Below are 16,849 nucleotides of genomic sequence, written 5' to 3' on the forward strand. Positions count from 1 at the left end.
CTCAGCCTCGGCTCAAGCGAGAGGAGCAGCAGCACGAGGCGCTCGTTGAACTACCGAAGACGACGAGTGGAGATTGGAGGTCGTCACTTCTGCAGCGAAACAGAGGAGGGGTGGTGAACGGCGGCAGCGGCGGCGGCGGCGGCAACGAAGAGGAGGACGAGGCCGAGCCGCTGCACCGCTTGGCAAGCCGCCGGAAGCGCGCAGGGATACAGAGCGGAAGTGCGCACGCCCCACCCGGCGCGTGGAGGATGGGGAGGGGGGGCGGAGTCAAAGGTTACAACTGATGTTTCTCGTTTAATTCGAATAACTTCATTTGCGAAACTGTTCATTGAATAGTCTTGAGGGTTTTTTTTATCCGCGCAAGGTATGTTGGAATTAATGCCGACAAAAAATCGCGGTGGTTGTGAAGTGCGCGACTGAAACATTGTAACTTTATACGCGCACTATTTTTCAGAACGCGATTTTTTTCTCTCGTGCAGTTTGATCCAACTCACTCGCCATCGACTGTAATTAGTATAAATTTTACTTCATTCACGTCTTAATTTTAATATTCCTATTAAAACATAAATACATTTTGCCTAGTTATATTATTAGCGTTTTCGATGTAATATATTTTTATGGGGGGGTGGTGTAAATATTTTAATCTGTATTAAGCGACAGTGCCGGCGTTGCCGAGGCACGCGTGCTCCGTGGCCACCATGTTGTACACTTGTGCGCCTGGCTTTTGGCGGGAAAGTCGAGCGCGCGCCGCGCGAGCGACCCCACCCCCCGCCAACCCCCGCACCCTCCCCATCCCCCGCCATCCCCCGCCACCCCCCGCACCCTCCGCCACCCCCGCACCCTCTCTCGCACCCTCCCCATCCCCCACCACCCCTCGCACCATCCCCCCGCCACCTCCCCCCGCCACCCCCGCACCCTCCCCATCCCCCACCACCCCTCGCACCCTCCCCTCGCACCCTCCCCCCGCCACCCACCGCACCCTCCCCTCGCACCCTCCCCTCGCACCCTCCCCACCCCCACCAGGCGCCGAGTCCCCGGATGGGTTCGCTGTTGATGCGGGGAGGGTGTTACACTAGGTTTGTTTTTAGTGGAGGAATCCGATGAGCTATAAAGCAGCTCTTTCCTTCACAGATGTCCAGCAGGGGCAGGTCATAACGTTACAACAAACGATACAAAAAAAACACGATACGAGTGCAAAGCATAGGAAATGTAAACAAATCACTTGCATCCATAATAGAGGTTTTTGGGTTAGATCGCGTAAATATATGAATGTGTCGTTAAAACCCGCCACCACCCGACACAGCCAACTAGTAGGGGTTGTCACGTAAACAGAACGTGCCAATTCGTCACTAGTACAGCACTAGTGTGTAGTGTATAGTGTAGTGTATAGTGTAGCGTGTAGTGTATAGTAGTGTCGTGTATAGTAGTGTAGTGTATAGTTGTGTATTGTATAGTGTAGTGTACTAGTACAGCACACCAGTGTGTTGGAGAGCCAAGCCACAACATTTACAATCTGAGTACGACGTTTCGCCAGTAATTACAACCAACTTCATCAGGCGACAGCCTGATTTGTAGAGAAGTCTTTCTGTTTCGTTCCTTGCACAATGATGGGGGGGGGGGGTTACTGAGGCAACGTACATTATGCATGTACATTATGCCAGCCTTTTGAACTTGTCCTTCATGTCTATTGTGTTTATTAAAATAGCCCTACCAACGGTAATCCCTATTGAAGTACGCTGCCCTTTGTAGGCATGCATTTAAATTATTTATTATTTTATTATTCACTTCCACGCAGCACTAAGGCGGTAGCTATCCGAACGGTTAAAGTTATTTTTATTTATTTCAATTTCGATAGATTATCTAATTAGTCTTGGCCTGGAGTAGCTAAATTTGCACAGAACTTCAACATCAAAATCAATTGTGTCCTTGTTGGCACACGTGTTCTGCTACTGCTGAACATTGCATTTGGGAGAATGTATTATTTCTCTGATGTTCTTTTAGTCTCGTGCTGATCATTCGTCCTGTTTGCCCAACATACCATTTAGCACACGTGCAGTTAATCCTGAAACACACCTTCTGTTGATAGCTTCCGTAATACATCTTTTGTACCAGATATTAAATTCTGTATTTTATGTACCGTGCCAAATCTGACTCGGATGTTTTGTTTTTCCAAACATCTGGCTAGTTTATCAGTTACTCCCGCAATTCTAGATTTGAAGTTTTCGTGACTGCAAGGATCCATACTCTTTGGTTCTTTCGGTAAAGTCACATCGATGAAAAATAACAATAATAAAATGAAAATAACTAAATTAAATCACGACGTTTCGGAGGCAACACAAGCTTCCAAAATTCAGTAATTTTGCTGTGGCTGTTCCACCTGATGACGTGTGTTGCCTCCGAAACGTCATGATTTAATTTAGTTATTTTCATTTTATTATTATTTTCATCGATGTGACTTTACCGAAAGAACCAAAGAGTATACTCCCGCAATGTACGGTATATTGATTGTTTTAATTACTTGGGCAGTTTCAATGCTCTTGTTATTTGATTTTAACGACACATTTATATATTTACGCGATCTAACCCAAAAGCCTCTATTATGGATGATATTGGTCGCGAAAGCCTACGTGTTAAACACATCACTTACAATATACATACAAGTAAAACTTTAGTTTTAATCTTACCAGGTAAATAAAGCCCACTGAGCTCTGAGCTTTTTCAGGAGCGACCTGGCCACAAATGATAGCTCAACGAAGTGGCTTATCACGTGGAAATGTTTCGCAGCAAAATAATCTAAATAAAACAGACGCATGTTTCCAAAATGTGGAGGGAAGAAACCCGGAGGACAAAAAAAATCCACGCGAGTCTGGTTCAGTGGATTCAGTCCCAACACCACTGACGAGGAGACACCTTCACACAAACGCCAGCCCGACTACCCACAATCTGTCAAACGCTCACATTGATACCCGGGGCTGTGTTGCCCCCACACCCACCTCCTGATCATAGCTGTCAACCCATACGGGTTTACCCGTATTCTTGGACAAGGAAATTGAGTTTTCAGGTCCATAAGGCGTTACAGCCGTTCCAATACGGGCAAAATTTTAAAATGTGATGGGACGTTGTAGTTCATAATCAACGTTTTTGGGTTTAGATCGCGTTATTTATAAATGTGTCGTAACCCTCCACCACCCGACACGGCCAATCAGTAAAAATGTGTCACGTTGACAAAAGACAAATTAGTTCACTGCTTTAGCCCACCGGTGTGTTGAAGCGCGAAACCACAACATTTACAATTTGAGTACGACGTTTCGCTGGTAATTGCATCCAGCATCATCGGGCAATTCGCCAGAATGGTGAGGCTCTGCTGTGTCTCCCGTTCTTATATAGAGCAGCAGCAGGGTGACGTCATCATTAACTCATTGTAGGTAGGCACTAATGAGGGATGGACAGTTATGTGATGTTATGGTCTTTCTTAGAATCTTATTCTTGCAAATGGAAATATGTGCAGCAGCTAAATGCCAATATCGAGTCACGAGAGGGCTTCAGAATGAAGTTGTACTACATGGTCCATACGTTGGGTTGCATGTCCAGTCGCACTGTGGCTCGTATTTCATTTTCCATTCATGACGGAGATGTTGCGCATCGGGCTTGCTGATGCTCTGATGCGGTTGTTCCACCACCAGTGCCTTAAGAGGAATGTCAAAGGCAAGGTGGTTGCGATGCTCGGGTCTCGAAAGAGGTGTTTATTATTCTGTAAGTCCACATTGTTCCTCTGATCGCCAGCGTCCTTTCTGGATCTGGGTGAGATTCTAGGATGATGACAATGCAATCCCAGCAGGGGGATCGATACTTGTTTGATGGGTATGTTGTCTTTGGCAAGACGGGTGACCTCTTCTTGCAGCGTTGTATGTCGGATATATGGTGACAGAATGTTCACCAAAACAGGGAGTTAGGGGGGTTGGTGTCGGGTTCAGAATTCCGGTTACGATGCGAATTGCGGTAATTGTGCACGAGCTCTGGGATCAGGCTGGAACGCAGTCCTAAGGACTGGACTGAGTAGAACAGCGAGAGGGTTGTTTTCGTGTTACTTTAAAACACAACTAATGTTGAATCCATATGTGATCAGTGCATTCTTCTTGATAGGATAGTATATGTTCTAAATTCTGGAGAAATGTGTACAACCAGCATTCTCGCGTCGCTGGTTAACGACCACGTTTTCTGTTAATTGATTCATGATCTTCATGAACAATTTATGTGCAGTGGGTGATATTTGGTTGACAGGCATGTAATTCATATATTTTTTTTTCATTTATAGAACACCGTATAGGCTTAATTCTACGATTTTATTTCAGTATTTAATTCGACAATTTTATTTCAGTATTTAATTTGTGTAACCAATTAGTAAATATGTTCGATAATTGTTTCAACAGCAGCTCTCCTTGACGATATCCAGTCATTCCATCTTATTCAGCTTTCCATTTTCATCTCAGTAATATGGAGGGCCAGTGGTAACTCCCAAGTGCGACACGTGGAACATTCCACTCTTTGAATAAAGCGTAAAACATTTTCTGGGGTACATTAACTTTTTTGCTGCATACATCTGCATATTAGCAGTTGCGTACGGTGCGAAAGCATTTCAACATAATACAATATGCCAGTTTTAAGATTTTTAGAACAGCACTTCATCACATGAAACCCTGAAACCCTTAGCAGATATAATTGTAATCGGTACTTTCGCATGAATATCCGTTTGAGTGAAAAGGTTAAATGTTGAGAATATTCACATACAACAAATCATAGCTTAAACCCAGTTTCTTGAAATGTTAGAATTTTACGTACACAGCATTCGTATCAAGGCAAAATACATTCTTGAATATATGAATAAGACTTTTACCATGAAAATAAAGTTCATAATCAACGATTTTTGGGTTTAGATCGCGTTATTTATAAATGTGTCGTAACCCTCCACCACCCGACACGGCCAATCAGTAAAAAAGAAAAAAAAAGTGTCACGTTGACAAAAGACAAATAGTTCACTGCTTTAGCCCACCGGTGTGTTGAAGCGTGAAACCACAACATTTACAATTTGAGTACAACGTTTCGCTGGTAATTGCATCCAGCATCATCGGGCAATTCGCCAGAATGGTGAGCCTCACCATTCTGGCGAATTGCCCGATGATGCTGGATGCAATTACCAGCGAAACGTCGCCAGAATGGTGAGCCTCACCATTCTGGCGAATTGCCCGATGATGCTGGATGCAATTACCAGCGAAACGTCGTACTCAAATTGTAAATGTTGTGGTTTCACGCTTCAACACACCGGTGGGCTAAAGCAGTGAACTATTTGTCTTTTGTCAACGTGACACTTTTTTTACTGATTGGCCGTGTCGGGTGGTGGAGGGTTACGACACATTTATAAATAACGCGATCTAAACCCAAAAATCGTTGATTATGAACAATATTGGTCGCGAAAGCCTACGTGTTAAAATGAAAATAAAGGTTGATAAATAGGCCAGACAAGCATTACTCATCCCTTAGTTTTAATGTATATTTCAACTGAAAAAATGCATGTTAACATATCAGGCGGTCATCACTGCAGCAAAAATGTACCCTATGCTTTTACATGCACTTTAATACACTGAGCGTATTTCAATACATTATATTCAATATTTATAAAGTCACCTTTTCATCCCAAAAGCTTTTTATTGCAACATAAAACCACAGCTATATGGAACCACAGTGAAAGGCACCTTTCCTGCTCCGCATAATGGCCTGACAATAAAAAAGGCATAATTACTAGATGAAAAACAGCTTGACCCAAACATGTGATTAAATGTATTGTTATCATTCAATCATTTACTAAATATAAAAGCAAAACAAGATTCGGATCCCTCAAGTATGTCTTAATTGTATACCAATCTTGAACATACTATCATGTACTCAGTGTTTTCACTGTCCCCCTGTGGGCCTACCATAATTTAATAATTAATCGATTAGATGAAAGAGGTTACAGCATAGGGACGTACTGAAATGCAGCTTTATTACATTCCCTGATCATCTGGAAATTTGAAACACAAGAGCAGCACATATGACAATGAAGAACACAAATGGTGAACTGACATTGAATGAATACAAAAACATTGGGTAATCATCTTGAGAAAGGAGGAACTGTGTCTTAATGGCAGTTCCCAACCTGTGTCTTGGGCACCAAGACGCCAAAGAACTGGTGGTGATTGAAGGTGGAGGAAACCAAACGGTTCTGGACAGCGTCTCAGGTTAAGCAATGCCCCTGCGGGCCTGCCCAATGGACACTTTGGGTAACCGCATTGTTATGCACAGCCCCTGAAGTTACTGTTCACGCACTTCATAAATATACAAAGCCGTTAGATTCCCTCTCCTTGGGTTTTTAATAGAAAACCTGCATATTTGCAATTTATGAAAACAAATCAGTTTCAAAGAACATGAAGAATTGATTATTTTTCTCAGATTAGATATTTATGGTCTTGTGCATGCTCAAAACCGATTGCTATTATTAAACGATTTAAATGTATGCAGTGATTGGTAATACTCTGGCTAACCGTTCTTATTGAATTGTTACCAAAGTTAAGTCGCTAGCATTGCTCTTGGATTAAATCGCCAATTTGGTGTTACCGTTTACAACAAATATACGGTATAGTGGCATACTTGTTTGCTTGGTATGATGCAGATACAAGGAAAGGAACATTGTCACTGCTCCACTGTAGTTTAATGCCACCTTCAAGACAATTTCTGATCGTTCATTTCATTTTAGTTCCGAAGACTTAATAAATGTTACACCTTAATTTTAACAATCCCCTTACAATTTTAGAAGCAACTACTCACCACAGCTTGCGATGGTGGAAGGAGCAGACAACGTTAAAGTCTTGCTACTGAAGCAGAGGTACTTGTATCAGTTCCATTACTGTTTAGTTTACATGCCAGTGGCAATCATGTTCACAGCAAATGTTTACATATTTATGCCTAAATCTAGTTTCAATTTCATCTACATTTAAAAATTACATGCCAGTTGTAATTTTTTCAATAATTTGTTGATTGAATTGCTTGTGCATGTAAACATAGCAACAGTGTTATACATTCGCTATAGTAAAACAATATAATAATCCTGTTAGGTCTCCTTTTTCACAAATTACAAGACAATTCAATATCTGCACACATTAACGAGTTGCTGATACATTACAGTCATTTCATTGTAATTAGCAGGCTTTTTTGTTCAAGTATTGAAACTTTCTACATGCATTGTTGGAACACTAACCACGATGAGGAAAAAAAAACACATTTGCAAGTCACACAGCTAATTACAGCTAACAACAATCACAAAAACATGGTTTATATGTTATCGACATTAATACAGCAACTGCCAAAATAAGCAGCAATGCAAAATGAGCAACTATTTCCTATGACAGCACTGTTCTGGTATTCACACGATGCCACGCAGGCCTGCCATGGGGATGCTGCGGACGCACTGCTTGACGTGGCCTCACACTCGGATGGCGGGGCCTGGCCTGCGATGCTGGAGGTAAAGGTGAACGGATTCGGCATCGCGTTTCAGCCACGCTCCGTTGAGCAGTATGTTCTCGCACGACTGCTGCACTGTGCGCTCTGCCGCCGGTGCAGGGTGAGCCGTGAAGAATGCCTGTCGTGTTGGGTAGCGGGGAAGGGGGGAGAAAAGCATGGGGGACGGGAAGGCAACAGCAAAGTAAGATAGAGAGACAAATGGAAAAAAAGCTCCCAATTCACATACCATAACAAAAACTACCACGGTAGCACATTACAAACAAAATAAACATAGCAACATTCCCAGGGCTCACAGCCTGCAACATGTGGATGCTGACAACTAATCTGTGTTGCGCGCCACGGGTTTCGCCGTGTACCTTAATTTCTTGTGCTTTTTTCTCGCTCGCGAACCCTTCGGTGGTCAGCTGCAAAGAAAACCGAGTTTTAGTACTCTGTAAACGTTGAACGTATGGAATGCTATTCATCATACTCCGTTATCTGTTACAATCTGTGAATGTCGAGATTTCCCTCGACATTTACATTCTAAGCACTCTTCGGATTGCAACCAGATTATAGGCAGCTCCTGCAGGGCTTGCGTGCGTGCAGACACGTACCTTGACTAGGCGGGCGAGCAAGAAGCCACCCTGATAGCGATTGTGCAGCTCCGACCAGTTGTCTTGCACGAACTTCCAGGCCATGCTACGGCCCAGCTTGCTTCCGCCCGACACCCCCCCAAGTACAAACACCGTATCCTGCGAACGCACCTCGTCCTGGGGGAGGCAGGTGGTGATTTGATTTTAAATCGGAGCATTATAGCCGGCACTCTAAATTCTATTTACAGTTATGATGTCCCTTGTCTAATCCATGGAAAAAATTTAAACAATACTACATTTGAATTAGTACATTGAAGGAAATGTCAAACAAAATATTGCTGAAAATCTTTTTTGAAGAATATGCCGAGGAGGGCGATTTCATTATTTAAGTAATCAAAGTCTACAATTATCTTCAAATCTAGATTAAACTTCAAATTTAGATTCTACAATTATCGGTTCTATTTCACAACTAATCAGATAACACAAAAATCAATCAAGTTTTGGCTTGCAAGGGGGTTTCCCGTCTCTGCAATAGTGAATGTCGAGGAAGCAGCCAGTTTTAAGTGGCTCGACTTATCGACCACAATAAAGTAGTCCACATTTTTTTGGGAATAAATTAACCGACACATCGTTCGAGCTCTACCTTGCAATTCCCTCCTTAGACGTGAAACTCACCGACATGGCGAAGGCGAGCACCTTCTGCAGAAGCTCGGCAGTGGCGACGGCACCCAGTACGCGCTCGATGCGCACGCGCTCCTCCTGCATGTCCGTCTGCTTGTGCATCTGAGGCGCCACGTACAAAAGGGTCAACCCTCCAATGTTTATTCAGGGAATTTTAACAGAGGCCACACACACACACACACTGTGCATGTCACAATATAACTGCTTTTTGTGTTGAGTTTGTTGTCCTTCCTCCGCACCTCTGATTAGCACGTATAGCTACGTGCGGTGCGAAAGAAGTTAAACATACATACATAGAATGCTTGGAATCAATTAAAATGTATGCTTATGCTCACGATACATGCACCAAATCTCAGATTCAAGAATCAATTATTTTTTATTCTTATATATTATATGTTATGTTGTGAGAGCAGAGGGCATTTCAGAAAAATACACTACTATTCTCCTACGTCTTTGCTCCCCCACCTTCAACCCGCACTGACCAGCGTGGTGAAGTATGGTCAAATAACTCCTATGACCCACATGGGGAGGCTCTTATCCAGCAGTGGATCAACAAAAGGGCTGTACATGCACTGTGTATGAAAATACACATCTGGTATGTAACATGTACACATTACCCATGCAGTAATGGGAAGCACCACATTCACAAATATGTTATAAAACGTGAATGTTGACTATTCCTCAAATATCTGGAGAGTTTTTGGGTGAATCGTTAGATGTACTTTATAACTAGGTTAGAGTCCACTGAGATACACTTCTTGTTTTCCAGGGATCATTAATTTATTAACCATCTGCAGCATTAATCTAAGAGCTGATCAAACTTAGGAGAACATTCCCAGATCAACACAGGTGTTTCTGATAACAGCAGATATATAGTTTGGTTTGTTACATGCATCAGTGATTCATCAGCACACACACTTTATAAATGCGGATTTCACATTTCAGAAAATACCTTCAGCATGGTGTCCAACGTACTAGCATCGCCATGCTTCAGAACAGTCACGTACACCTGTTCACAACCACAAGCATCACCATCAGCCTCAGCACAGAGGCCTCTGCTGTGGCATTTTTCATCACTTCTGTGATGCAATCTACTGACAATACTATCCAGCAGCTAATCTAACATCACGCTGTGGTAACTAAAATGCAAAAAGCAAATTAGGATTACACAGTACATGAATCATAAAACTACAACATGGTGTAACTTTGTGAAAGACACATTGAGTAGCGACAAACTATGGTGGTGAAACAAAAACTTGACAAGTGCAAAGTTAAAGTTGAAGATTCGGAATTAAAAAAAAGGCAGTGCATCACCCATTGGGAGTATGATCCATGGAAGCAGATATCAAAGAAACCAATTCAAGTGACCTCTGATCAACACGACGAGCAGCACATTCCCAATTGCCCCTCTACTGTGAGCAATATTTGCTGCATGACGGTCTGCAGACCATAACATGTGTGCACAGAACCAACGCCAAAATATACATGCGGGGTTAAACTCATGAGCTTGAATTCTAACATTTGCAAGCTGATCAAGCAGGTAATCAGCCTAACTTTTATATATAGTGTAAGTACTCTTCTTTGAAAGTATTTAATTGATAATCTTGCCCCCAAACTGCAGATATGGGCAGTGATTTTGTTAAGCTGTGTTACAAAGTGAATGGGTTTGTAGTTTTTTTGTGAAAACATGTAAAGTATCCTCAGATGGACAGGCACAATATTTCTCGGGTATAGCAAATAAGTGGTCTATTGGCACCCTTCAAAATATGCGATCGTTATAAAAAAATATATACCTTACGTTGAAGGCAATGGTACCTTTTTACATTTTTGGTGTAGGCGGATGCTCGGGGGCAAACAACTTGATAATTCATGCACATTTTAGCAGTGAAACCTGACACCCACATTAGGCACACATTCTTGGATGTGCTGCAAAAGCAAGTTGCAAGCAATGGCAGTTATCAAGTTCTGCTGGACTTATGAATGTTGCGGTGTGAAATTCTGGCACGAGGCAGGTTACCGGGCCGCGAAGGTCAGCTGGCAAAAGGTGTTTGCCGTCCACGTGCTCGCGGAAGCGGCGGCGGGCCTCCTCCACGGTGGGGCCATGCCCTGCCTTGCCCAGCTTGCCGAGCACTAAGCTTCGCAGCAGTGTATCAAGGTGGCCTGAAGCAGAGCACATGGGCAGATACAGAAATAAAGGGGCCACCCCATTTTCAGACTATTGAGTCACGTGACACATTCTATGCCTACTGAAATCAGTTGAACCAGGTCCAGCCACACGACCGTTCGTTAAGCGTTGCACTTGTCCTAACAATATAATCGTGTTTTTACTGTCAGTGCGAGGCAGGTGGTTTTGGTATAAAATAAAATTTTCAGTATGAATACAAACAAGTTACATTTCCGAGCACCAGGCAAAGCATACATGCACACAACGACACGCGCAGTCTAGGGTGTGGAACCGTTTGTGTGGTTCCTCATGAGCTTGTTTCAATTGTTCACTATTCTTTTTACTTTTCTTTTTACATTTTTCCAAGCTATTTTTATTTGGCAAACATTATACATTCCAGGAGCACTCGTTTGCACAAAGGTTCTTTAGAGGTTTACTTTAAGATAAACTATATAGCTTTTCAATTTTTAAAGACTTGACCATAACATATCCATCCATAAGACACATCACAAACAACCTACACAACTTAATTTTGAAAACTTAAAGGTAAAAACCTCATCTTAACATTTTATTCGTGTAAAAATTACAATCCTCTCCCATACCAATATAAAAAAAATTCAACGGGAATAGAATTACATAATTTTTTAAAATATCTTTTCATAGCCCACTCCAAATGCCCTTAATATATTTTTGGTAACATTAGAGTTTGAAGTGAACTGTAGATAAAAAAAAAACATTACATTAAACATTCGATGGTATGGAAGATGCAGCAACGGAAGAGATAACTTTAAAGAGCACTGCAAGGAGATAGCAGTAATGACTTAATTGGCCCAAAAGGATAGGAAATTAGAAAAATAAATAAGATATTGAGATAAGACGATAACATATTGAGAAAAGCTACGTGACAGAAGCAGATCTCACCTTCCCCTGGCTTTGGGTCCCATCCGATGCGCTGGCCCAGTGGGGCAAAGATGTCGATGGTGAAGTCCTGGAAGACCTGGTAGAAATCGGTGTTGGACAGCAAGCTTGACAGCGCAGTCAGGCTGCAGGAGATGTCACTCCACACCGTGTAGTTGGGCTCGTTCACAAAGGCCTCCAGCACCTTGAGCACGTCCACTGTGCTCACCACTCCTGCACGGGCCTGCCGGTCATAGTTAAGTGTGGCTCTGTGATGGGAATGTATTATTCAACTTTGCAAGTTGGTTCTGTGTGTAATGCACAGTCCTGTTTGTCAATGCATTGGGTTGCAAGGGTTGGTGAAGGTGGGGAGCATAGATATGGAAGCATAGAAGTACAGAACAACAATGGATTTTGCTGCACCATTCTCTATGGCATAACGTGCAACCCCACAGCCCGATAACTACATGTTGATATGGTGGTCACCTATCCAAGAACTATCTTTTTGTTTGCACCACATCATTCGTAATTAATACGATCTAGCTGGGAAGTAACATTATGTTACCCTTCGTTATTCAATTGTCACAAGGGTAACAATGCTAGTCAAGAATACAGTAAAACCTTGGATTGCGAGTAACTTTGTCTACGAGTGTTTTGCAAGACGAGCAAATTTTTTAAAATAAATATTAATTTGGTAAACGAGCGAGGTCTTGCAATACGAGTAGTACGTGTATACGCTTTGTCTGCCGAACGTCACGTGATCACAACTGATATACGAGTGCTTTGATATACGAGTGCTTTGGATTACAAACACGTTTCCGGAACGAATTATGCTCGCATTTCAAGGTTTTACAGTCTAAGTGGCAGCCAGGGTCATGTGCAACCATTCCACACAAGGTTTACAAATTTAAAAAAATCAGTTTCATATAAATGCTTCTAAGCATGTATCGTGATCGTAATAATTGATCTAATGAATCAATGCAACAATATTCCCCAACTTGCTAGGTCTTCCTTTTAAAAGAAGTGAGTAACGGTTTACTACATATTCATCTCATCAAAACATTCAAATCAAAAATGCATGTTGGTGCTGCGATCTACAAGCAGTCGGTCCAACAGTAACACATTTAAAATGTACCGGATAAAACTATCCACTAGAGGGAGTGCATGTACGATAAAGTTACCCAAGGAAATAGGGTACAGAATTAAAAAGAAAAAAACATTCATAACTGAAAGTATTCTCAGATTGCGGCCAAGGTATTTAAGGGCTGTATACAGTGGCATGGTTAGTAAACTGCACAATAATCTGCAATTCATATTTGACTGCAAGTCACACACAACACTTGCAACTGGAATCTGAACCTTGCCCATACCAGAGGTCAAAGCATAAGTACTTGTAGCACGGACCTAACACCAACGTCAATGATTAACCCTCATAGGCATATTGAAATCAGTTTTCCCACAATCAGGGACTGTGAGGTCTCTCCTGGAATCCACCCACCTCTCACCACCATATTTAGTGCATTTAGGAAATGTTTAATATACCCATTGCTTGGTTACAGCTTAAACTAGTGCATACTGCTAATTAAAATCCTATCAATTGGAAAACACAATCTCGATACCCACCTTTCATTTCCTCCCTTTGTGTCCTACCACTCTCTCCTACTTACCAGAGCAAAGAGGTCATTCTGGATGCCGAGGCGATCGCGGGGCGGAAGGGACAGGTCGCGGATAGCGGGGAGGAGCGCGTCCAGCATCTCGGAGCTGTAGTGTGTCCTGTAGAACCCCACGGTGCCCGGGTTCAGCTGCAGGACATCCACACAGACACGTAGAGGCCACCGTCAAAATGCTCTTCTGTGCTGCGTAAAGGTAAATGTCAAGTTGCGAGCTGCACACAGTGCCCATAACAATTTTGTTTCTGCACTGCATAGATGGAGGGTGCAAGGTTTTTAACTGCACTAATCCGGAATAAACCTAATATTGTATATTTAATTAAAAGTAAACTGTGCAACCTATCTATGCTCCCGTGAAAACAAACAATACAAATATTCGTCTATGGACCAGTAGCACCGTATGCACAGACGTGCACACATACGTGCACTCATGCACACATGAGCATGCACTCGAACACACATGCACACACACAAACACACCAAAACACAAATGCGCGGGCACACACACACACCTTTGGAGGGACATTACAGCCTACCTTCCCCTATCCAGATTGAAACTTATGGTCAAAACAGGCAGAAAGAGAAATGTAAGCTTTACTTTTCATTTTTTAAGTGCACATCAGTCATGCATATGTCAAATGCAAAAGACACACCTATGCTATGCTCTAAAATAAATCCCCATTTAAGAGCTAGGGATGTTAAAACTTCCGACCCCATGATGGGTGGCATACGTTGCAAACCCACACGATATGCAACCTGCATTAAACTTCATTAGCAACCCAATAAAATACAAGAAAAAGATGGCATGACAAGTAATCTGTAACAGTTATTGATTTAAATCTTGACTTAAAGCTTTCGTGACTGCAGGAATTCATATTCTTTGGGAAAAAGGTTTTTTTCCCTTTTTCCTGATGACGACCGCTTGTGTTGCGATCAAAACGTCGTAGTTTGTTGTTATTTTCCTTGAACCTATCTACGTGACTTTAGCGAAAGACCCAAAGAATATGAAATAGTTATTGATTTGATTTATCCAATTAAGTAAATTAAAGCGTTTGCATTAAAAACGACGTTTGTTTGATGATGCTGTGCTGTCACCTTGAGCCACTGGCCCTGCTGCACGTCAGCCACGGTGATGCTCATCTCGGGCTGGTCGAGGAGGAACTTCACCTTGGCATGCTCCGGGTCCTCGCTCAGGCACACGCTCACAGGCACCATCCACTCGGGAGTCTGCTCACCTGGGGTCCGGTGAAGAAAAATGAATTCGCGGGCGATGGACAAATTTATTAAAATACCTAACCACATGCATCAATAACATTGCCTTATGACAGAAAATAACACGTGTAATGGTCAACGGGCTACAGTTCCCACACAGAAGGCCTGGGTCTCATTGGTGATACCCTGGTTGTTCCTTGGGTTCAATGGTAGAGCTGGACTCCGCGTTTGCTTCTTCGCAGGCTGTGGCACAAAGTTGCACTCTTCTGTCCCTTGTTTCCCTGCCCTAACCGGTCCCCCTCTTCTACCAGAATTACGCATTTGTATTCATTTTTTTTTAGATGTGATTGCATTCAAAAGATAATCAATATGAAAATTGTTGTTGTTATATTCGAAGATTTTATGTAATGGCCCTACAGAGCAGAAAGAGGCCAGCAGAATCAGCAATTTTAGTGTTGTAGTGTGAAATTTACCACAAGGTAATGGTCACTGGATAGGGGTGGAGGTCAGTAATGAGGGTGTAAGAGCAGAAGTCATTGAGTAAAGTATAAAGGTCAAGAATTCAGGCTGAAAATCAGCACAACAATGATTTAATGGGTCAGTATAAAATCAAGAGGTAATTAAAAGCTAAATAAAAATTCAACTTAGTTTCATTATTCATAAAAAAGGTTTTTGGGTGAGATCGCGTAAGTACAAATCTGTCGTAACCCTCCACCACCCCAGTAAGGTTTATGATGTAAACAACACGCCAATTAGTTACTACTTCAGCCCACCAGTGTGTTGGAGAGTAAATCGTTTCGCTGGTAATTACATCCAGCATCAATGGGCGATTTGCCAGAATAGTGAAGCAATCCACCTGCTTCCAGTCTTAAACAGAGGAAGATGACTCATCACTGTGAACCCATCAGGTGCAGAGATCAGAGGCTAAAGCCTACATGTTAAACTGAAGTTTTATTATATTTTCTTTCTCTCCAGCGCTGACAATAATAGTTTGGTTGCTCCAATGTGGGAAGCGAGGTGTGCTTAACGGAGTTCTCAAGTATACCGAGTTGATGGCCTCAGCCTGCTTACTATTGGCTATACAAAACATGTTAAATTAGGTTTTGTGAGAATTTAAAATGTCTTAATATATGACACTCTTTGCATGGCATATACATGTGTTTCTGTTTTGCATAACAGGGCCTGTTAAAGTAACTTGAGCAGTCATTTTCCGGCATAATTTTCTCAGGCCATTCTCTTACGATGATGCACACTGCTAGCTGTGAGAGTTCCAAGTGGACGTTTTTTCATCTCATCACAAGATGCTAATAGTACAATTGGAAAATAAATGTAAAAAATTCAGCAAAATATATTGTTTCTACGATTACCTTTAAAGTGACCACCTGCACAGAACTTCTTTTGGGAAATATGCAATGTGCAGCTTTCACCTTGCTGGAAAAACACACGCATCAAACCAACAATTATTCTCACTATAAGGGTTTGTATCCATCATAGTATAGAGCATAGGCATTATTTATTTTCATCAGCCTATTATCTAAACATCAAAAAAGAAAGTGCTGATTTAGATTGTCACTTGTAAATTAAAACATTCGATGGCGCCACACTTCACAACAGAACCAATAACCGTGCGGCCACATGGGTGCACTGGAGCGTGAGAGAGACATGGGTAACGGTGACAAAATCATCCGGCAAACGAGTCCACACACGCCAGAAACAACACAGGAGGGCAGATGACTTGTCACGGTCACAAGATATGACATGGCAGGTCTGGATTGAAAAATAAAATGCAGCCCAGCGGCAATAATAAGTCATACGTAACCTGCCAACCAAAAAAAATATTTTTTATAAACTACCCCCACACAATGTATTTTTTTGTTGGCAATATATAACTTGTAAAAACGTAATAATGTATGTAGAGACCACAGGTCGCTCACTGAAGCAAACGTCTGTGGGTAATCACTGAAGCAATGGCAGAATTGCAGATCACAGAGGGCAGATGGTTACTTAAAATAATGCATATGAAGCAAAATTATATTTCACAAAATAAATAAGCAGACAATATGGCTCCCTAGAAATGTTTCCTTAATATTGTCTGCTTT

The 16,849-nt window shown here is 42.1% G+C and overlaps 1 protein-coding gene across 2 annotated transcripts in view; it reads right to left on the reverse strand.

Annotated features, from left to right (window-relative positions):
- Window positions 1-5,523: 5,523 nt before the first annotated feature.
- The window catches only part of NPEPPS (aminopeptidase puromycin sensitive), a 33,802-nt gene continuing 22,476 nt past the window's right edge, over window positions 5,524-16,849 (reverse strand). For both annotated transcript variants that reach the window (XM_078603830.1, XM_078603838.1), the window contains exons 15-24: window positions 16,118-16,181; window positions 14,634-14,773; window positions 13,536-13,670; window positions 11,893-12,112; window positions 10,825-10,967; window positions 9,760-9,816; window positions 8,802-8,909; window positions 8,148-8,303; window positions 7,911-7,958; window positions 5,524-7,672 (exon numbers count right to left, since the gene is read on the reverse strand). In XM_078603830.1, coding sequence (XP_078459956.1) covers window positions 7,517-7,672; window positions 7,911-7,958; window positions 8,148-8,303; window positions 8,802-8,909; window positions 9,760-9,816; window positions 10,825-10,967; window positions 11,893-12,112; window positions 13,536-13,670; window positions 14,634-14,773; window positions 16,118-16,181 — 1,227 coding nt within the window. In that variant the 3' untranslated portion in view covers window positions 5,524-7,516. The remainder of the gene's footprint in view (window positions 7,673-7,910; window positions 7,959-8,147; window positions 8,304-8,801; window positions 8,910-9,759; window positions 9,817-10,824; window positions 10,968-11,892; window positions 12,113-13,535; window positions 13,671-14,633; window positions 14,774-16,117; window positions 16,182-16,849) is intronic.

The sequence above is a fragment of the Lampetra planeri genome, chromosome 2, assembly GCF_965212315.1.
Source record: "Lampetra planeri chromosome 2, kcLamPlan1.2.h2, whole genome shotgun sequence".
Lineage (NCBI taxonomy): Eukaryota > Metazoa > Chordata > Hyperoartia > Petromyzontiformes > Petromyzontidae > Lampetra > Lampetra planeri.